This window comes from Lathamus discolor, chromosome 4 (genome assembly GCF_037157495.1).
Source record: "Lathamus discolor isolate bLatDis1 chromosome 4, bLatDis1.hap1, whole genome shotgun sequence".
In the NCBI taxonomy this organism is placed as follows: Eukaryota; Metazoa; Chordata; class Aves; order Psittaciformes; family Psittacidae; genus Lathamus; species Lathamus discolor.
Genome location: NC_088887.1, coordinates 109,947,280 through 109,969,813, shown reverse-complemented (window position 1 = coordinate 109,969,813; position 22,534 = coordinate 109,947,280). Strand labels below are relative to the sequence as shown.

General features: G+C 41.5%; 1 protein-coding gene across 18 annotated transcripts in view; it reads left to right on the top strand.

Moving 5' to 3' along the window:
* Nucleotides 1-208: 208 nt before the first annotated feature.
* Nucleotides 209-22,534, top strand: part of ZMYM2 (zinc finger MYM-type containing 2) — an 87,781-nt gene continuing 65,455 nt past the window's right edge. For 2 of the 18 annotated variants that reach the window (XM_065678597.1, XM_065678596.1), the window contains exons 1-4: nucleotides 211-330; nucleotides 1,280-1,337; nucleotides 19,411-19,510; nucleotides 20,844-21,703. In XM_065678597.1, coding sequence (XP_065534669.1) covers nucleotides 20,854-21,703 — 850 coding nt within the window. In that variant the 5' untranslated portion in view covers nucleotides 211-330; nucleotides 1,280-1,337; nucleotides 19,411-19,510; nucleotides 20,844-20,853. Of the gene's footprint in view, nucleotides 331-457; nucleotides 545-631; nucleotides 996-1,093; nucleotides 1,135-1,279; nucleotides 1,338-19,410; nucleotides 19,541-20,843; nucleotides 21,704-22,534 lie in introns of those variants that run through there. The other 16 variants (XM_065678593.1, XM_065678586.1, XM_065678594.1 and 13 more) reach the window with 15 other exon arrangements.

The following is a 22,534-nucleotide window of genomic DNA, read 5'->3' as shown; positions in this document are numbered from 1 at the left end:
ACGGATCAAAGTGAGAAAAACCCCAGGCATGCCTAGGAGAAAGATTGGCAGTTTATAGGGTCAACCGGCTGCGGGCGGCCCTGATGGACGGGCTGCCCACCCACTCCGCTAGCCCAGCGCGAGAGCCCGCCCTCTGAGGCAGCCAATGGCGGGGCAGGGAGGCGGATCTCCCCGAGCTCCCTTGGCCCCGTTCCTCCTCCCCTTCGCTAGCAGCTGCGCTTCGCTCGGGACTGGACCGAGTTAGAGTTGAGACGGCGGAGGAGTAGCGCGGAGTGCGTGCGTCCCCCGCGGGGGGGTCCGTGCCCGCGAGCAGTGGGGGAGCCGGGTAAGGTGAGGGTGCGGGGTGCTGCGCCTCAGGGGAAGGCTGGCGGGCGGGTGGCGGCGCGGAACTGCCCCCAGGGCGGGGATGGGAGAGCAGCCGCCGTGTCTCCGAGCTACCCGGGATAAGTACCCCACGGTGGCGTTGCCGCTGCGCCGCCACCCCTTGTGGCGGGGGCGCGGGCAGGACCAGGGCAGCCCCGCTGATAACCATTGTAGCCCGGAGGTGGGCGACGGGGGTAAACGGGGGGCACCCGGGGGCAACGCTTGGGGGGGGGGGGGGCATTTGGGGAAGGGCTGGGTCTAGTTTAGCGCCTCCTATTTTAACTCCCTCCCTTCTTCGCTGGGCCCTCGCTGTTGTTCTGCCCCTGTGCCTCCCCCACCCACCGCCTTCGCCGCCCCCCCGCGTGTGCCTCCCTCCGCTGCCCGGCACGGTGCTCCGCTGATACTGCCGTCGTCGCTGCTCCATTCCCGTATTGTTTGGCTGGGTCCCTCTAATGGCGGACAGGAGGCGGCAGTGCTGCTGGCCGACTGCAGGGGGGCAAACCCGAGACCAGGGGCAACTGCCGTGGGAGCGTGTGGCCGGCCGAGGCGCTCACCCAGCGCCGAGGCGCTGCCGCTGTGGGCCTAGCGAGCCCCCGGGGCGCCGGTTCAGGGCTGCTTAGGCAAGTTAGCAGGTAATATTTGCTCCCGGCCGTGGGTGCCGCCGCTGCTTTTCCCCCGCACTCGCGCAGAGAAGCCCTCGGGGCGGCACCTTGTCTCTCTCCTTAAGCAGGAGCCGGCGGCTCGAGGAGCACTCCTTCGCCCCCGGGGAGGGTAATTTCTATTTATTTATGTATTTATAGGGTTGAGATTAAAGGGAAGTGGTGGGTGATGCAGGCGGTACCTGCTCTGGCCAGGCAAAGGAATCGCTGCTTGGGGGCGCTGCCTGCCTCACGTTAACCCCATGTCTTTCCCTTAGGCTCCAGCCCAGTTTGGTGCAGCCTTGGCAGAGACCAACAAGGAGAGGGAGCTCCATTGTGAGTGCCATTTCTGTATCTCTTTTTGCCTCAGCTAGACCTTCTTAGGGAGGGCTTAACCCACCTTCTCTCATATTCCCCAGGGGCAGGGGTAGAAGGAGGGGCCTCTGGGGTTGGGTGAAGAAATTCCTGGGTCCAGCAGTTGCTGCCCTGTGGCGAAGCCCCAGTAATGGCTGTGAGGCGGCTCCTTCTCGGGGTGGGCGCTGCTGCTGCAGACATCGCTCCTGCAATACCAACTCCGGCAAGCAGACGACGGGCTGCTGCCGCTGCTCGCATTACCCAGCTCAGGAGGGAGGGGGAGGGCATATTTCGGGTGCCCTCTAGAGTTTTGGAGCGTGTATTAAAATCCGTGACGAGACATCTTTAGCCATCTTTACATTTTTTCCCCCCTTGTTTCTCCAATCTCGTGTCCTGCATATCTTGAAGCAAAGATGAGGTTTGAGGGGTTTGATATTGCCCGGCAGTTCTCAGAGTGTAGTCTAGCATCTTTCTTTGTGTTCATGCTGGTTCCTCACACGCGTAGATTTGCTCATGTGATGTTGTTGGGCACCATTGGCAGTTTGTGTGCTTGACTGGGCTTCAGAGCCATCTGCTTTGCCCCTTCCCCAAAAAGCACGAGGTCTCCGGGGAAACACACAGCTTTTTATTAGTGAGCATTTTTGGTGTACCTCTGTGGGATTTTCAGAGCAGGTTGTGATCTCTGTTGCTTGTTAGGTTGGCTGAGGAGAGGTGGATTAGCAACTCCTATCTAGGATTGGGTGTGATTTGTTTCTGGCTTGTGCCAGAATTTAATAATTCTATTTTTCTTTTTGCATGGAGGATTCTGAAGTCACCAAGTAGTGCAGCTGAGGGGAAAGTGACATGGTGTGCACGTGCATGGGGAGAGGTTCAGGGGCTGTGGGCTGGGAGGTGGCAGCTGTGGTGGGAAGTGCAGTTGGGTCCAGTGGTAACATGCGGCCAGAGAACAAACAGTGAGGTAGTGCCTCTTGCGCTTGGGGTTCTTTGCTTGGGCAGTGGAGCGGTTCAGGTGGTGTAGTCTTCCCCACCACTTGCATCTTGAAGTTTTTCCTTTACTTTTTCCTTCCTCCTTGACATTCTACATAGTAATTTCCCAGATATGCATAGCTTGCAGCTTTCTTTGTCACTTTTTGGTAGCTTACATTTACAAAGAATGAGTGGTTCTCTGCAAAACCTCACTGCTTAGGAGGAAGGCATCAGATTTGGAATCATTCTGAGCTGCTAAAATTACAAACCTCATGAAAGACATTAAGAGTTTGTATGGCCTGTTGTCATTAATAAAGTGATCTGTTCTAAACCTTGGCTTCCTACTGTAATTTTAAATTTTTTAACTCTTACTATGTCTTTGATGTAAGGGTGCCATCTAATTTTACTTCTGATTCATTGTATGTTCCAGTCTAGCAGCTGTTCTGCTTTTTCTGATTCTTCATGTTGAAAAAGTTACTTCTAAGAGTGATCAAGGCAAATAATGCTTTGGAAGGGAGGCTGTTGTGTTGGGAGTTGAAAAGGATGTGTACTGGAGCTGGTTTGAAAAAATTATTGCAGCTTTGTGTGGCTGCCTGTCAAAAGATGAGGATACTGCCAAGAACAGCTGTATAGATAAGATTCAGTAAACCTCAGTAAGCAGTTGCCAGCTGGTTTTGTGAATTACGCTAATGTCTCATACAAAACCATCCTAGTAGATGGCACATTATCCTCCCACTGTGGTGGTGTAGCCTTTTCTCTAGCACATGACTGGAGGTAAAAAGTGTACCCTATGGTATTTGATAAGCCATGCTGTTGCATGAGGGAATGTATTTGGTGCTGACTGCTGCAACACCAGTTCTAGGAATCGAACTTGCACAATTTGTGACATAAAGGTGGTGGTGGGACATTATTAGGTAGTTAAACTAAATAACTGTTTTTAGAAATGAAAGACTATCTTAATCAGAATATCTAGTAAATTTGGTTTAAGTTATTATTAATCCTCTTTCACCCAAATATCTGATTGCATTCTGCTGTTTCTTATCCTGGAGTAATACACTAAGAGGGATTTCTGTTAACAAGAATGTACAAATGCCAGTGAAAAAGTGAAAGCAAGTTTCTTTGTCTTCTGCAGAGCTTATTCAAATATATGGAGGAATGTGGGATCAAAACTGGTACAACTTCTTTCAGATTTTTTGCTGGCTTGAAGGTGTTTTTTTTTAATGCAGCAGCATCATGAACGGTTATTGATCATAATGAGTAATACTGCATTATTACAGTAGCTTTCATTTTGGTCTTGAGGACTGAATACAGAATTACTGAATTTCTGTCATCTTGTGTCAGAGTTTGCAACCAGTTGGTGTACCCTGCAGCAAAAGCAGGTTGAGTTCTGTGAAGAATTTGTATCGAGTATTGTTATTAATGGAAGATCCACTGTTCCTGGAGAACTGTTTCTTATTTACAGAATGGAGGTACCTCACAAATAATAGCGAATTTAACCTACTTGTGGAAAGGGATTGAAACCTGAAATTCAGAAGAGTTCAAAAGACTAGTAAGCTGTCACTTCCAAGAAGTTTGAGGTCATACTTGCCTCATGAGGCTTTTAAAAGCCCTGTGTGTTACATGAGTTTTGTAGTCTACAGAATGTTGAGTTTAACTTAATATTTGATTTTTTTTTTTCTTTTTAAAATTTTATCTTGCTTTCAGTGATTTAAACTTACTAGGTGAATGCTCCAGTAGGATAACTGGGTTTCTGAGAGATTACAGTTCAGAGGAAACCTCACTTTTCTTCCATACTTGTAGCCAACCCTACATGCTGCTGGCAAATGGGGTTGGCAGTAGATGCTAACTTCGTATATGAATGATTTGCTCAATTTAGATGCTGGCATTAGAAGTCTTCATTTTGGACCAAGATCTCTGTGTCTGTCAGAGTGTTTTGTATTTCTAAGAGAAATTTTAAGTGGAAGGAAGCACTGTGAGACTTATGGAATGTAGTTGTGTGGCATGTGCTCTTCAGTTAACATTGGCCTGTACTGGTTTTGTATTGTTTTCCAGCTGCATAATGGCTTCCAGCTCCTCCTGTTTGTTGCCAATACTGCATGCGTTGGTTTATGTTCACTTCAGTTGAGCTGTTTAACCTGCTGCCTTTTCTGGGGAGAAGTCTTAATTCCTATGTGACTTCTCAGGTGCTTGCCTGATTTTTAATACATCAAGACTTCTGTCTTACTGCTGTGTGGATTTCCATCCCTTAGTCCCACTGAAATAGCTAAGAAGCGTTCATTGTTGTTCTGGTTGGCTTGGGTGAGTATGAGCCAGCAGTATGCCCAGGAGGCCAAGATACCCTGTTTTGTACCAGAAAGTGTGTGGCCAGCAGGACTAGGAAGGGATTGTGCCCCTGTACCTGGTGCTGGTGAGGCTGCGCCTTGTGTTCTGTGTTCAGTTGTGGGCCCCTCTCTACAAGAAGGACTTGGAAGTGCTGGACTAGGTCCAGAGAAGGGCAATGAAGCTGGTGACTGTAGCACAAGTCCTACGAGCAGTGTCTGAGGGAACTGGGGTTGTTCAGCCTGGAGAAGAGGAGGCTCACGGAAGAGCTTTTTGCTCTTTAGATGGAAGGAGAATGTAGCAAGGTGGGGGTTGGTCTCTTCTCACAGGTAACAAGCAATAGGACAAGAGGAAGTGTCCTCAGGTTGCTCCATGGGAGGTTTAGATTGGGTACTAGGACAACTTTTCTTCACCAAAGGGTTGTCAAGCATTGGAAGAGCCTGTGTACACCACTGGAAGTGGTGTAGTCACCATCTCTGGAGGTGCTTAAAAGGCATGTAGTGGTGCTTAGGGACATGATATTGTGGTGGACTTGGCCAGTTTATGGTTGGACTCTGTGATCTTAAATGTCTTTCCAACATAAAAGATTTTATTATTTTAATGTCACTTATTTATACTTAAATTGTTTTAGCAATTTAAAGCTTTTCTCTTCTGTGAGTTTCCAGAAATTACCAATTCTAAGACAAAAATCCTATTTATTCTGTGAAACTCTGCCACTGGAGTTCAATAGGACTCACACACAGAGAAAAGTAAGATTATATGTGTGCATGAATGAGAACATCAACAGTTGCAATAGGTAAGATCAATAGCTGTCCTCAAGACAGGTTAGGTCATAACTGTCCACTGAGTGGTTCTCAAGCTTTCACCTGAATCATCTCATGGATTCAATGATGAAAATTGTTTTCTTACTCCAGTTTGCTATGAGAACAAAATTATTTCAATCAGTGGTTACAATACAGATCACAAATTCAGATTTTACTAGTCCAGCATAAATATATTGGATTATACGATTTTGTGGTCAACTGACCAATTGCCACCAGTGTCTTTTTCAAACTGTTCTGTGTTCAGAGGGTATTTATGCTCTGTAGTTTGTCCTAATTCTTAAGCATTCCCATCTTTTTCTGTTTTTCTCAAGCTTTTGGAGCTACCTTGAACGTAACTTCCTCTTATACTCCTTCCACTGTCAGTCACTGGAGAATAATCTGAGGGGGTGGCAGGGCTTCATCACCGAGGCAGAGGTGCAGAAGCAAGTATTCAGTGCTGTGAGCAGAGTAGCCGCAGTAATGGTTTGAAATGTATTTGGGCATTACCACTGCTCTCCCCAACCTTACTGAGCATTTGTAGCAGGAGAGCATTGTGTTGGTTCTTTTGTTTCCTTTGTTTGTCTGAGATGAGACTACTTAATCGTGCATTGCTGTTGTGCAGAAAGGATATTTTTGGGTTTGTCAAATACTTAACACTTAGTATGTTACTTTTTTATCTAAAATCAATGAATTAGGCACTCTGTACTGAACTGTACATGAAAAGTTCATGAACTTTTTTCCTTAACTCTTGCAACACTATAAGAACCCTTCAGTTTGTATCATTGTAACTTCTAAAAGCTTTAATACGTAAGTCTGTGTACGTAGTGCTGTACCAAAGTCTGTCAAGGAATAGTACCTGCTCATTACTTTTAGTACTTAATGACACATGCTAAGCAGGATATTGTTTTAATTCCACCTTTTCCTCTGCTTAATAGATTGTGCAAAGCAGTGATGTACACTTGGTCATACATTGTTGACTGATAGAACAGTTGCTTAGATACTTGCACCATAGCCCACCAGTCTAACTTTGGGGGGCCAGCAAACAAAGCAGATCATTAAGAGAGGACAGTGTCATTATGGAAGCATTCGTGTTGGTTTCTACATGAAGTTTCCTCAATTCTCTTGATGTGTGAAAGATGGCATTGGAAGAAGATGGTAAAATAGGGCATAACCCGTAAGAGTAACTGTGTACCATTTTCTAATTTAGGCCTGTTATGGCTCACAGACACCCTTAGAAACATGGACCTGTTTGTTTTCCTCCTGCAGACTTTTGTTGGAAGCATATTGGCATGTTATGTTCTTTTAGGCTCTTTGCTATGTAATGGTCGTGAACTGTAAACAAAAGCCCATTCATGATGCAACTTCCCCCCCACCTCCCCTTGAAAGTTTAACCTTGATGAAAACTGTACTTCTTTCTGGAGTTCCTTTTCTTTAGATTCATGTCAAACCTCTCCAGTTTGGCATTTACCCCTAGTTCTACATTACATTTCTCTAAAAGTTATTTTGTTAATCTCATTCATAAACTCAGCTATCATCTATGTATGGATGACCTTCAAGTCTCTTCTGGATTTGCTGCCTGTCTACCAGCTAAATCTCAGTGTGTGCTCATGACTTCTCTTTGTGGATGTCTGACCTTTAGCTCAGGCTGCTATCACAAAGGCAGAACTTATCCCCCGGAAGGAGAAAACTCCATGCTGTCTGTCACTTTTGGACAGCATTGTCACGAGATCTCTGGTTTAAGCTCATAACCTAGCCCTTGTTTTTGGCACAGCACACGCTACTCTTCTAACAGACTGCGGCTTTCTTCCACGTAGTAAGCTGTCTTTTAATTGTTTTTTAATTAGTTGTGTTAATAAATCACATTACTAAATGTAATGCCTCACCTTTAATCTCTATCTTGTGGTAATACTTTTTTCTTACAGTTGTGGTAAAAATGTTACTGCTTTGATGATAACGGTTAAGCATCCTGATCAAGAGTGGTTTCCTTGTCTTCTGCTTTGACTGACTCGTCTTTCTGGGTCTTGTATTTTATGGCTGTAAAAATAACAGGTTACTTGCCTTTAATTAAAGTTGGGGTTTAGCTGTGAAGGATATTATCTGTCTTTTTTGTTGTTAATGAGATTTTGAGTGCTGTTTAGGAAGTGACATCATGGGTAGTTACACACTTTTGTTCATTCTCCGGTGATGCTATTCATGCATGGAGAAGTTCCCTGTGTGTACTCTTTAAAACATTTTGTAACATGGTAATGCAAAAGAGGTTAGCTTAAGGAAACAAAGACTGCTGAAAACAAAGCCAGACCACCACCTTTCCTGTGTCTCCCTGGGACTGAGCGCACCATCCTTAGAACAAGAACTGATTCTAACTTGTTTATGGTGGTGCTGTTTCCTTGTATTCTCCCTTTTGTCTCTCTCCATCTGTTGTCCCTTATGTTTAGGTTGTTTGCTCTTTGAACAATCTTACTCTGTGTTTGTACAGTGGCTAGCATAATGTTGTCCATAACTTTGGCTCCTAGGAGCCTGTGATAAGAGTTGCAATATATGGGTGTGGCATCAGTGTCTTTTCTCCTTTTTTTTTTCTTTTTTTTTTTTTTTTTTTATAAATGTGTGTGCGGAAGGGGGAAGAGGATCTAGTGTCCTGTTATACCTGAAATAATGTCATAATTTTCTTTGAGCAAGAATTGATGATAAATATACCATCCTATATACATTTAAAAATTGTGAAGCTGGAAGAATTTACGAGGCATGTTTTGAATTAATAGCAATAGCATTTCTGTGTGCACTAGTTTTGGGGGGTGAGGGTGCTGTTTATTTAGCTTTGTTTGTGGTGGTTGTATTACTTTGAAAAATGTTCATTCGGAAATTGAACTTTTGTTCTTGCATGTGGTGCCTCATTAAATATGCCAAGACATACCTAGAAAGCCCAGGTATGAAGTTCTGTCATACATGTAATAAATAACTGCAATCTAGAAGTGACAGAAAATGGGGAGCACGGCAAAGGTTGGTTGGTTTTTACAGACACAAATGTTGGATATATCTTGGAATTATTGCCATTGTCACTGTTGGCCATCATTATGTATGCTTCTATCCAGAGAATTAACAAATTGAAATACTGAGATGGTCTGACTAATAACTGTGTATAGTACAGCAGTTATGAGCTTAAAGATGTCCAGCATTTTTTAATAATTGAAAAGAATTGGAGAGTTTGGAGAAGACCTAACAATGATTTAAGGACAAGTAGAAAACATGCTTTCTATTAACAGACTGTAGAAATTAAGTCTATTCCTCAACTAGAAGAGAATAGATTAGGGTGTGACTTAATCCTGGTCTAGAAGAGACTATGCACCCAATAACATGTTAAATAATAATTGCTTTTGACACCCCCCCCTAATATTGAAGGTTTAATTTTTGAGTGCTGATTATTGCATAAGTGATACAAATTCGGGCAGGGAACAGTGTGTAGGCTTTCAGCAGTTAGGATGACTGAGAGTTGGAAGTTTAAAGAGGATTTGAAAAGTTAGAAAAGTTAAACAGACCAGGGAGGCAGGGGCTTCAAGTACACTTTCTTCTGCAAGTCTTTAGTTGCAGATTTGGACTCAAAATTTTGGCTTAGAACAAATTCAGTATAGTATATTTTCCATGGGATTAAATTCTAATAAGCATACCTACTTCCTTGCATGACTGTTTAAACCAACCTAATTTAGAATTGTTATCATCTTTTCTTTGTACCAGCACTAGCCTTTTTTTTTCTTTTGGAGTCGGTTTAGCCCCATGAATCATCAAAATGATTTTTTTGGGGGAAGGGGATGTGTAGGTGTTGGATGTTTGCTGTGCTTTTTGTATTTCATCTTTCTACCACATTAGCTGCCATGACAGACTGGCTGTAAACAGTTAGGGAGAAAGGGAGAAAGAGTTATGATAAAGAAAGTGGGAGAGGAGTGGGAATTTAAAACTGTGGTAGTCCTGTCCTAGACTGGATGTGGTTTATTTATTTATGTGGAACTGCAGCCTTAGCAAACACAGTATGCATCTTGTTTAAAAATAAAGGTACCTTTTACTTCTTAAAACTAGTTCAATAAGCTGGAGTCTTGATTGCATAATATAGCTTGCAGCCAGCCAGCAACTGCAGCTGTGAAAACCTATCGAACTTGTCTTGCTGACCATATCCATTCTTGCCTTGGATTACATTTTCTGTCAACCTTACCTCAGCATAGAACTTGAACTATTTTGTGGCTGCTTTTTAATTTTCTCTGCCTTCCTTTTTTTATCTTATTTTGTTTGTAATGTTAAGATTTTTCTTCCCTTTGTTATCCTGTCTTCAGTTGTTGTTGGTCATAGTCTACATGGGTTTTCCACCTTGTATGTAGCATAGTAGTCGCATACTCTATTATGTTTGGTTTTCCTTGTTCTGAATTACTAGATGCATTGAATGGTAGTCACTGAAGGTAAACTGTTGAAGAAGTTTGTCCATACTGGACCAGAAATACTAGGTTGTTAGGTGATATGTCAGTGTTTCTTGGGGACGTAGAATCTGGTTGAGACTACTAACTGATAAGTTATTGTTAAAGACAATGAAAATGGTCTATCTATGAAGTACGTGTTCATTTACAAATGATGGCATGACAGTTTTTTCTCTTAAGTAGATGCAGAAAAGCTTTAGTTAAAAAGATTTGTGCAGTCAGACACTTTGAAGCTGGAATGTGCCGTTAGGCATGGCAGTTACCAGTAACCTGTGCACAGTTAACTTGTTTCATGGGCTGTAGGTATATGAATGTAGACTGCATACTAGTTTAAAATAAAAAAATTGAAAAACCCTAACCAAACAAGAGGAAGCAGTAACGAAGAATAGCATTTAAAGTCCTTGTTGACAATTAATAAAGTGTCTTTGTCCCCAAAATATATGGGGAATAGCACACGCTGGGCACTGGTAGGATGCAAAGCAACTTAAGGTAGTCCTGCTGGGCAGCAAGTTGATCATGAATAATGCACCCTTGCAGAGGTGAATTGAAGCAGCATAGTGGGCTGAATTCGGCAGGACTGTAGTCAGCAGTTTAAGGGAGGTGATTGTTCCCCACTGTTTGATACTTGGTAGACCACATCTGCAGTGTTTAGTCCAGTTTTGGGTAGATGCTGTTACAGTGAAGATACTGATATACTGGAGTGAGCCTAGTGGAGAGCCACTGGCTTAGAGGGCTGGAGCAATGAAAAGGAAAAGCTGAGAGGGATGTGTGTGATCAGTCTAAAGAGAAGGCTGGAGGGACATGTTACTGCAGTCTTCAACTAATTAACGCAAAAGTATAGAGAAGATGAAGCCAAGCTCTTCCTGGGGGTGCATATCGATAGGATGGCAGGTAATGGGTCTAAGTTGCAGCAAGGGAAGTTCTGAATAGCTAAGATAAACAGTGGAAGAGGGTGAAATTTAGCAGAGGGGCTGGTAAATTGGTATCCTTACAGATATTGAAAGCTGACATAACTTCAAAAGTGAAACTCATTTCTAGTTTGTCACTGCTCTGAGCTGGAGTGGATTTTGATAAGGTGATATCCAGGGGTCTCTTCCAACATCAGCTGTTCTATTAAACTTGCCGTGTTTAGGGTAAGTCAGATACCATGTAGTGACTAGGCACAAACCTACTGGAAAATAAATTCTGGACTAGTGTCTCTAGGCTGAAGTAATGAGGTCTCTGGCTTTTGTAGTGATGGTGCTCAGACAATGGATAGATTAGATTTGTAGACATGGTATATTGTTCCTGAAAGCTCTTAACCGTGTTCTGAAAAAACAGCTATATGGATACATTGATGGGTTAGTGTCATGTGTTAGACTCTTGGTTAATATTTATAATGAGTGTGTATTTTAAGACTGCTCCTTCTTTTACTTTGGTATTGTGAATACTTGCACTTGTGTTTAGCCCAGAGTATTCAAGTATTTGTTGAACTTGCTAGCAAGTTTGGTATGTAAAGCTGATAAACTGATGAAATAGTTGTGCTGTTGTGGCTGTAATGTAGCATGCTGGGTTTGCTTGACACGGTTCGGATATCTTGCTAATTGTGATGAGTGGATAGACGTGTTTGTCAGTCTGTCCCTGCTTGCTTCCTTTTAAGTTAGTATGTTCATTTTGGAGTGTTTTTACGCAGAATTTGCTGTCAGGGTAATGCAGTTCTCTCTGTGCCTCTCGGCTTGTCACAACTATTGTGTCTAGTAAAATGATCTCTACACTGGAGTTAAGAGCTGCAGCACCAACCCTGTTATGTTCAGGCACAGCTGTTAGTGGTGTTACACAGAAAATTTTCTACTGGGGAACTGATCTGGCTGGAAAGGAGCTCCAGCAGGAAAGTCTTGGCAGATCAACTTTTGTCTGGTTATGTGTGTGGTTGCAGGAACAGCTGTGCTGCATGATAGCATAACAAAATGAGTCTGTGGACCTGATAACTAGGTGGACCTTCAGAAGTGTTACAACTTCAGTTAAGTCAGATGTGAAAGTTGACAGTAAATAAAAGCTACCATATATCTACACAAAGAGTACCAGGATCAATGACTAGATATCCCTCAGGAAGGATATAAGGAGGAAAAAAACTGAAACCAAAAACCCACCACCAGGAAAAAATGCTGACTATTTATAGAAAGAATGTTTAACAAAAATGGTTTTATTCTGTGATAGTGTGTGGTAAGAGTTACATATCTGATGACCCAGAAGGGCCTTGCAAACACCACCCTTACTTACAACATGGAGTCCTACTCACATAGGTAGGTGTCTGTCCATATGCAGTATATGTTATTCACTACTCAAATTGAGATGGGGCTGCAGTAGCAGCATTCAGATTTAGCTTAAACCTGGCTTAAATTGCAGCCCTTTAAAAATACTGGATTACTTTTCCATTTCTAGCACTTTTCAGTCCTTATGAGTGGGCATAGTTGGGCTGTTAAGACTGCATTAGTTGCAATATAAAAGAGCTGCTTAAAGGTGATTTTAATTGGAGTGGTTTACTTTGCTTTGGGGGTGAACTGTAGCATACATTGTAGTCACTGGGGTTCAGTTGATAGTTCATACTCCCAAGAGGCCAAGGTATGTAGTTGCATTTGATTGTGTAGGGAATAACTGGTCCTGAGTTGTATTAACACATTACAACATACTATTAAGCGAGAGAGCTGCTTGATAGCTGCATAAAGTCTTCACAATAGACTGAGTTTCTGATCATCAGAGTTCTGAAAAGTTAAGTGATAAAAGGTGACTTTCTGTAATTAGTGTAAGAACTCTGGGAAATAGCTGAATTAAGGGGTTAAGTGATGTTATGGTCAAATAAGCGTTGGTGTGAGGAACCGATCATTAAAACATTGACCACAGAACATTGAGATGCATTCAAATTAGCCTCTTACCTGATTATTTTGCTTAAATGTTGACTCTTACCCCCAGCTGAAATCAGCCTGGAAGTCATAGGCCAAAATTCGGATTTTGGGTAAGTGGGTAAAGCTTCCATGGGGCTAGTGATAAGTCTTCTGCGTGTAAGAATAATAATATTCCTCTATTGGTAAGATTAATTGCTCTACCTGGTTAGCAGACAGTTCAGTAACCTGTTTGCATTTGCATCAGTGATGTCTAAGAATAGAAACCTGGCAGCTATAGTGTGGTCTGTTTCCTACCCCTGCCTCCCCCCCCCTTCTCCCCCCCCCGCCATGGGTGTATTCTGGTTTTCAGCAGCTGGCTGGCCAAGAATTTTTGCAGAGTTGCCTTTGGACCACTGTGTCTAACAGTCATGAGAACATTTATATTCATGGTTGCCTGATCCATATTTGACCTGGTTGCATTAAAGGCCTCTGTAGCCTTCTACAGCAGTGACTCCACAATGAAGAAAAAATGTTTTCCTGCATAATAGATAATGAAAGCTGCTGACTTATTTCACTGGCTGCATTTTTACAACACACAAATAAGCACTCATCTTCTATGTGTTTTATTTTCCTTGTAGACTTCCATCTTCCACTGCAGTCTAGTGAGGAATGTTTGAAGGCCTTTTGGAAGTCTTCTGTGCTATATACCAGTTTAATCAGGGTTGGTCAATAGGTACATGAACGTTTCAAAAGATCTCTCCAGTAGTCCTGTGAGGCACTACCTCTTCTGCAAAAAACATATTAATTCTCTCCCTGTATATTTTTGTCTTTTGTGTATTTATTTAGCTGTAGTTTCTATCAGTCTGTTTAGTGATGAGATAGGATTGTAGACTGTAATTATTTGGGCAATTGTTATTGAACCTCTCCTGAAGTAAGTGGTTACAGATACTGAAATAGACGATTGCTGACTGTCTTTAGAAATCTTAAGTGACTGCCATGTGGCTCTCATGATTTGTTCTAAAATCTTCTGTTAGCAGTCTGCGATGACACTTCCCCTCTGACATGATCCCTAGAAAGAGAGCTTAGATGTGATGTTCTCTGATCTTTTCCTTAATGAACATCAATGCACAGAGGGTTTTTTTCTGTGTTTTCTACTGTGGTTTTGGCTTCTTGGATATTCTGTTTCATTACAAAAATGTTACAGTTTGTGAAATTTGCAAGAATTGGCATTTTGGACAAACCTTTGCTCTGACAGGGCAAATGTACATGAAACTTTCCACTGCTACAATTCCAGCATCTTCGTAGCTCAGACTTCCTTATAGTAGTCTTCATGTTTTTCTGGGGGAGTCTTTTTTAATTGTTTGTATAGTTAATATGGTGAAATTTTAAATGGCATCCATGCTCTTGAGAATATTTTTGTCTAGTTGCTCCATTTTGTTTCCTTTTAATTGGGTTCTTCGCATGTTGTTCTCCTTTTTGAAATGAAATATTGAGGTAATATTTTATTATTTATTTATTTTTAATTCCCATGGGAATTTAAATATGTTCTTCTGGAGTGCTGTCTGGATAATTGCATCTTAAACTGTATTGTGTTGCTCAGAATTAGACCAAGAGTTGGTTTTTCTTAGGTTAGTCTCCTAGCTGGTTGCAGTTGTCTGTGTTGTGAGAATGTCTCCATCACTCAGTGCACAACAATAAGCGAAATCCTCAGGTAGCACGTCGCAGTCTCTGTCGTTCCCCTTATCTCATGTGTACTGTCACCGTTATGTAATAACAGACGACATATGGATATGGAATTTATGTGCAGCACAGTATCTGTTGAGGTAAATAATTTAGTTAGGATACAGTGCTCTCCTAGCAGAAAGCACAGTGTTCTTTGCTGAGGCAGATCAATCCTTTTCTTCTTAGCCCTGTATTTGTACCTTAGTATGGTACCGTATCCTGTATTTTGTCATATTTTTACTTTTGAAGATGTCTCAATTATGTATTCTCCCAAAAGCAGTCGTTCAAGCTTTCCTTTCTTGTTTTTAAGCTTCTAGCCTTTATATGGAAGCACTTGTACATGCTATTTTGTCCTACTTTGAATGTCTGTTTAAAGCACCCTGTGTTGGTGGAAGTGTAGTTTTGGCTGTTTTTCAGTGACTCCTTTTGATTTTTGTGACTTCGTGTCAAGTGTATGTAACCATGATGATGTTCTTATGTCACCTTCATCCCAGGTGTTATTAATGGCACCTGGTAGAAGCTTTTAAATTTAATTTTCTGTCCTTAGTTTGTTTTTTTTTTTAAGTGGAGTTGCCTTTATTTTTTCTATGTACCGACACACCCCTCAATTTCTGTTATTCATGATAAATTTAAAATGTGTGCAGTTCTGGTGTCCTCAACATAAAAAGGACATGGAACTGTTGGAACAAGTCCAGAGGAGGGCCACGAGGATGATCAGGGGACTGGAGCACCTCCCGTATGAAGACAGGCTGAGGAAGTTGGGGCTGTTCAGCCTGGAGAAGAGAAGGCTGTGTGGGGACCTAATAGCAGCCTTCCAGTACCTGAAGGGGGCCTATAGGGATGCTGGGGAGGGACTCTTTGTCAGGGACTGTAGTGACAGGACAAGGGGTAATGGGTTAAAACTTAAACAGGTGAAGTTTAGATTGGATCTAAGGAGGAAATTCTTTCTTGTTAGGGTGGTGGGGCACTGGAATGGGTTGCCCAGGGAGGTTGTGAGTGCTCCATCCCTGGCAGTGTTCAAGGCCAGGTTGGATGAAGCCTTTTGTGGGATGGTTTAGTGTGAGGTGTCCCTGCCTATGGCAGCGGGGTTGGAACTAGATGATCTTGAGGTCCTTTCCAACCCTAACTATTCTATGATTCTGTGATTAAACAGTGATGTTAAGACTTGGCCTATGAAGCATTACCTAGCTGTCTGTCATAAAAGCTATAGTGTTTGCTATCCTCCTAGAGAAGCAGCTGCATTTTGCCTTTTATTTCTTCCAGCAATGAGGCCTTGAATGTAGTTATGGCATTGTAGTTTATTTGAGCATAAAGACTTTCATAGATGAATGGTGTAGGCCAGTCTAAGAGGATAGAGCCATAGAATAGTTAGGGTTGGAAAGGACCTTAAGATCATCTAGTTCCAACCCCCCTGCCGTGGGCAGGTACACCTCACACTAAACCATGTCACCCAAGGCTCTGTCCAACCTGGCCTTGAACACCTCCAGGGACTGAGTATTCACAACTTCCCTGGGCAACCCATTCCAGTGCCTCACCACCCTCACAGTAAAGAACTTCTTTCTTATATCCAATCTAAACTTCCCCTGTTTAAGTTTTAACCCGTTACCACTTGTCCCTGCCCAGCATCCTTATAGGCCCCCTTCAGATACTGGGAGGCTGCTATGAGGTCTTCATGCAGCCTTCTCTTCTCCAGGCTGAATAGCCCCAACTTCCTCAGCCTGTCTTCATACGGGAGGTGCTCCAGTCCCCTGATCATCCTCGTGGCCCTCCTCTGGACTTGTTCCAACAGTTCCATGTCCTTTTTATGTTGAGGACACCAGAACTGCACACAATACTCGAGGTGAGGTCTCACGAGAGCAGAGCAGAGGGGCAGGATCACCTCCTTCGACCTGCTGGTCACGCTCCTTTTGGTGCATCCTGTTGGCTTTCTGGGCTGCGAGTGTAAACTGAAGCCAGCTCATGTTCATTTTCTCATTGACCAACACCTCCAAATCCTTCTCCACAGGGCTGCTCTGAATCTCTTCTCTGCCCCACCTGTAGCTGTGCCTGGGATTGCTCCAACCCAGGTGCAGGACCTTGCACTTGGCATGGTTAAACTTGATAAAGTTGGCATCAGCCCACCTCACAAGTGTGTCAAGGTCCCTCTGGATGGCATTCCTTCTCTGCAGTGTGTCAACTGAATCACACAGCTTGGTGTCATCAGCAAACTTGCTGAGGGTGCACTCAATCCCACTGTCCATGTCACCAACAAAGATGTTGAACAAGACCAGTCACAAAACTGATCCCTGAGGGACACCTCTTGTTACTGGACTCCAGCCGGACATTGAGCCATTGACCACAACTCTGTGTGCGGCCATCCAGCCAGTTCTTCATCCACCGGGTGGGTCATCTATCAAATTGATGTCTCTCCAATTTAGAGACAAGCATGTCGTCTGGGACAGTGCTGAATGCTTTGCACAAGTCCAGATAGATGACATCAACTGCTCTACCCCTGTCCATCATTTCCATAGCCCATCATAGAAGGCCACCAAATTTGTCAGGCAGGATTTCCCCTTAGTGAAGCCATGGCTGGCAGTCACCAAGCACCTTGTTTTTCATGTGCCTTAGCATGCCTTCCAAGAGAATGTGCTCCAAGGTTTTGCCAGGCACAGAGGTGAGACTGACTGGTCTGTAGTTCCCTGGGTCTTCCATTTTCCCCTTCTTGAAAATGGGGGTTATATTTCCCTTTTTCCAGTCGTCGGGATGGACAATGGCTTACATGGCCTTATAATGGTTTGTGGGGTACACAACGCCTTGTTCAGAAGTACTGTTGTATAGTGGTAGTGTCTCTGCTTCTGTCCGGCTCTAATTTTGGAGTCTGTGTGCTACCATAAAGCGTTGAGCTCATTCTGCAGCGCTATTGGACATGCATTTTCTGCAGAGTGGGTCTCACCAGTTTGTGTTTCATTTGTGTTATATTTCAGTCTCAACAATTCATCCAGTGATCAGTCTACAATCTTAAAGGTTTGTAGCAATTGTGTTATTAAGCGTCTTTCGCTGTTACCAGTTGAGATGTGTAAGATTTTTCCTAGTTTCTCATTCTAAACCTATTCTTTTAGCTCTGTAGGTACTTCCTTTTTGGTAGTTTTCCATTTAGAAATACTGTGACATTGCTTGTGTAGTTTTTTTCCTTGGTACTAGCATTTTTAGGAAAACAAATTACTCAAAATTGCAGTTTTTAATTTTTTTTTAATCCGATTTTCTTGGCAACTTTTTTGTTGAGTTTAGCATTGGTAAGAACTAACACTGAGAGGGAAAGTATACAGATTTTATTTATGACTATTACATCAACAGTTTGCACATAAATTTGTCTTATTTTTGTCATACCTACCAAAACAGGCCATTAGAACCTTTTTAAGAGCTTTTGTTGGAAATAATACTTACGAAAGAAGATATGTTTTGGTCTTACCTTTGCTACATATTACGTGCATGTACTGTAAATCAGCCCAAGTTTGTCTGTCTTTTAAGGATCTGTAAAAATAGGAATAGCAAGGGTTTGAGTTAGGCCTAAGATACAGTCTTGGCATAGTCTCCTTTCTTCTTTGCTCCCATCTGTTCAGGTATATTTAAAACTTCTTTATTAAAAGCTTTATGTGCTTGTGATTCTTTTTTCATTCTAGAGAAAGAAAATAAATGAAATAAACCTGGGAAATTTTAAGAATCAGTGAATGAAGTAGTTCTTTGCAGCAAAAGCTGACATGTAGAGAAATCTGACTTTGAATTATTCAGCCCTAGAGGGAAGAATAAGATACGTAAAAGAGAATATTGGATTAAATTAATCTTCATTATAACTGACTGATTTTCAGGGAGCTATGAGCCAACTGCACTGATAATACCTTTTTTTTCCCCTCCAGAAAATCTCTTTCATTCAAAGTGAATGTTACCTTTACTGCAGTTCAAATGCTATTACATAATGGCATTTGGCTATAAGGCTAACTTAGGAAGGAATTAAAAGGTGGTTGCCTCTCTTCTAGGATTAATCTGATTCACAGCTTTGCTTTTGGTCGTGTTGTCCCCCATTTATGACCCGATGCATGCATTCTCACCCACTCACCTCTCTCTCCCCCAACTGCTCCTACTCAATTAATGGACAAGAGGGTTTGAATAATTCTGTAAATGCATAGAAGTTGATACTCTCTATTTTAAGAATGCTGCCAAGTCTGAGAAACCTAATGACTGTTATAAAACCTGAAGAATAAATATAGGCTTGAACTTTGAACATTTTCAGTCTCTTGTGAATGATCACGTCTTAATGTAAGCTGTGAATGCCAGAGTCTGTGATAAGTATCATTGCAGTGCACATATGCAATTTGAAAATTATTAGCGATGTAAGGTTTATATTGCATTGTAAGCCTGGTTTATAATGGATGTCCTGTAATTTTCCTTTTCTTATATCTTAATTTTAGCATAGTATATTCTGCTGTAAGCATCAAGGAGGTTGTTGTGATAAAAAGCAAAGAAATGTATCTGCTAAGGTTTCTTTTCTCCGTAGCTCAGTTTACCTGAAACATTTATTTTCTTAATATTCTATTACAGATACACTTCTTAATTGTAGTGTTTGATTACTTAATTGTAGGTATGTCTGTTTGTCTCTTGCCAAATGTTGGTACTTTTACTATCTATCTATAAAGCATTGGGCACAAGATTCTTGAAATGTGATGTGACAGAATGGAAAATCTCAAAGAAACAGTATTGTTGCTGCTTTACTCATGGCAATGATTGTATAGACTAATAATCTCTAGGATGTAGGTTTGTAGGATGGTAGTGCTAAAAGTCAGGTTTGAACTTAAACTGTATGTTTAGAAGGAAGTCAGTTTAATGAACAATTGGTAGGAAAGGTTTGAGATGTAGAAACTGTTTCGGATATCTAATGTTTGTTTTAACCCAGTTTCAGAACGCACTGCTTTTGTGGAGGGCAACAAATTGATACAAGAAGAGCAGATTCCTCACAGGAAAGAAAATAAAAGCTCTTGGAGCAACTTACTAAGGTAAACAGATTGCAGTGGATTTCTGGATGGGTAAGTATTGATGAGCAGGATATTCCTACGTCCTCTATTTACCTTCCTTTATTAAGGATTTATAAAAAAGCGTAGAAAACTTTCTAGTGCACAGAAACTCACTGATGTCACACATTAGTGTGTGCTCCCAAGACTTAGCCAAATTATAATGAATTACATCTGTTTTTTCTTGTTGTGTATATCAAGATCAATTTAACTTACTGGTTTTTTAGTACAGATTTTTTTTTAGAGAGATCTTAAGTCCTTTAGCACCTGTTATATACTGCTTTGGAATTACAGGTACAGAAATTCCATATTGAGGTTGCCTTTTACATTTTTTTAAATTCATGGTAGCATTGACAATTATAAAGAACAGATTCCCCAGACTGAACAATTACTAAAAGCGAACAGTAAGCCCCAGGCAAAATAGCTGCTGGGAAGGAGCCTGAAGAAGCATCGCTTGCTGTTTAAAAAAAAGAAAAAAGAAGAGATTAAGTTGTTGAAACCTGCAGTGTTACAGGAGATACTAAGGCTGTCAAATAAGCTGCCTGTGGTAGTGGCTAGTAATGAGAGGTTGCTGTGCACCTTCTGCTGCCCAATAATGTATCTGTTCTCATCATGTGTTCTATATCTCTCTTGCTTGCTTCTGTGCTCCAGTTGTACTGGGCCACCTAAGGAGCTTTGTCAGTGTGGGATTGGAGGAAAATCAGTAGGATTTCAAAGTTGTTATGCAGAACATTTCTTTTTTTTTTTTCTTTGTTGTTACGCACTTGGATGTGTGCTTCAGTCCTATATTTCTAATAGGAATGAAATTTAATAGGAATTCAAGTTTTCTTTCTGCATGTCTACCTCTTGGTCTTGCTTTGCAGATTAGTAAAAGCAGTGTTACAGCATCGTGTGCATATACAAGTGGGAAAGAGGCTGAGAAATTGGGATCATGCAATAAATATGAAAAATTCTGTTTCCCGTATATATGTATATACATGTATTCCTACATATGTATATATTTCCTATGTATGTATTGCTAAATAATGATGTGTAGCTAATGTGCGGGAAATGGTGGTGATGGCAGTATTTTTTTGCTAGTGTAGGATTAGAAAGTAAATGAGTGTTAAGAGGCTCAAAGAAGAGCATAGAGTAACTGTGTGTTTTCTTTATGTGATCTCAGGAAGAATAATGGAATCATTTGGGTTGGAGGGGACCTTAAAGATCATCTAGTAAGCTGGAGCTATTAACAATAGTGTGTTTAAGAACTGATACTGGAAAGTTATATCTTACTCTGAAGTCGGATGTTTTTTCTTGCTTTATTTTTTTCTTTAAACAGCAGATCTGGAATGGACGCGAGTCCTCTGGGAGGATTAGAACTTTCTGAACATACTCCTGGTCTCCTAGGGAATACCACCATGGCAGCAGGTCTTGCAAATGTAGGAAATACATTTGGAGGCCCACCAAGTTCTTTAGTTTCTAGGCCTAATAAATTTCAAAGCTCACCTGTAGAAGATGATGATGATGTAGTTTTTATTGAACCTGTACAGCTTCCGCAAAACTCTACGTCACTGATAGCAGATCAAAGGAATGCTGCTTTTACATCATCAAAAAATGAAGAACTTCAGGGGAATGATTGCAAAATGCTTTCTCCTCCAAAAGATTTAAATTCTCAAAAGGGGAGTGTAAGTGAAACTATTATTATTGATGATGAAGAAGACATTGAAACAAATCGAGGACAAGAGAAGAATGCTTCCAGTTTTAATGAAAGAAGACTTCCAGAGTGTAAAAATAGAACCAACGATATGGAATTCTCACCTTCCAGTTTTTCAAGAAGTAAGGTAAATTCAGGAATAGGTAATAGTGGTATAACCACAGAACCAGACTCTGAAATTCAGATTGCTAATGTTACTACATTAGAAACAGGTGCTGTGAGCTCTGTGAGTGATGGTCATTTAGAAAATGCTGAAGGGCGTGACATGAACTTAATGATTACACATGTAACCTCACTGCAGAATGCGAACTTGGGAGATGTATCTAACGGACTGCAGTCAAGTAATTTCGGTGCTAGTATGCAAACATACACCCCATCTTTGACTTCACAGACCAAGACTGGTGTAGGACCTTTCAATCCTGGTAGAATGAACGTGGCTGGAGATGTATTTCAAAATGGAGAATCTGTGACTCATCATAATCCAGGTAAGTTGCTATTCTCAGCATTTCCTTGAAAGCTGAAAATAAATAATAGAATGTTTGATTAAAATACTTTTGGCAGTAGTACCACTTAGTATTTTAGCTTACGATTTTGGTTCTCTTCGTCCCAGTCACAACCGTATCTGTGACTCCAGAATAAAATATGATCAATGACATAAGCTGTTAGGTAAACTATACCAGTTTAGCAGTTAGTGATACCTTCAGGTGGTTTGAGACATAAGTATTTGTATCTAAGGCAAAGCTTTCTTTGACTTGAGTCTGCCCCTTTAACTGACACAACTAAAGCTTAGCGTATTTATGCAACTTTTATACCTTTTTGTGGAGTTCTGTGACCAGTTTAATGGATCAAAGTTATTGAAGACTTCTGATCTGTTGTCTTGAATATAGTCTGATGTGCAAAATAAAAGAACTTGGAAGTCTGCTCGTAAGTTGTAAGTAGCTAGCTGTCGTAATTCATTGCATTCCAAGCAATTGTTAGTGTTTACAGTGCTTACCAAGGGGGTCCAAGTTACTTGTGGGCTTGCGTGTTCCTGCAGTAACTTATACACACTTTACAGTTTAATCACCTGTGATAATACATATTTATATCATACAATGTTAGTTTAAATTTGCTGGTTTTGTTGTATATCTCTGTGCAAATAGCAGTATATTGTCTCTTGATTTAGCCAGTAAACAGATACTGCTGCAAGTGAAATGGGGCAGCCATAAATGGTCTTTTGGAATTGCTATTCTACAGAATTTAAGCTTTCACATGAGTAATTTAAAGTCTTCAGGTTCAAACATATACTGGTCCTCTTCTGCCCTGTTAGGCTAAAA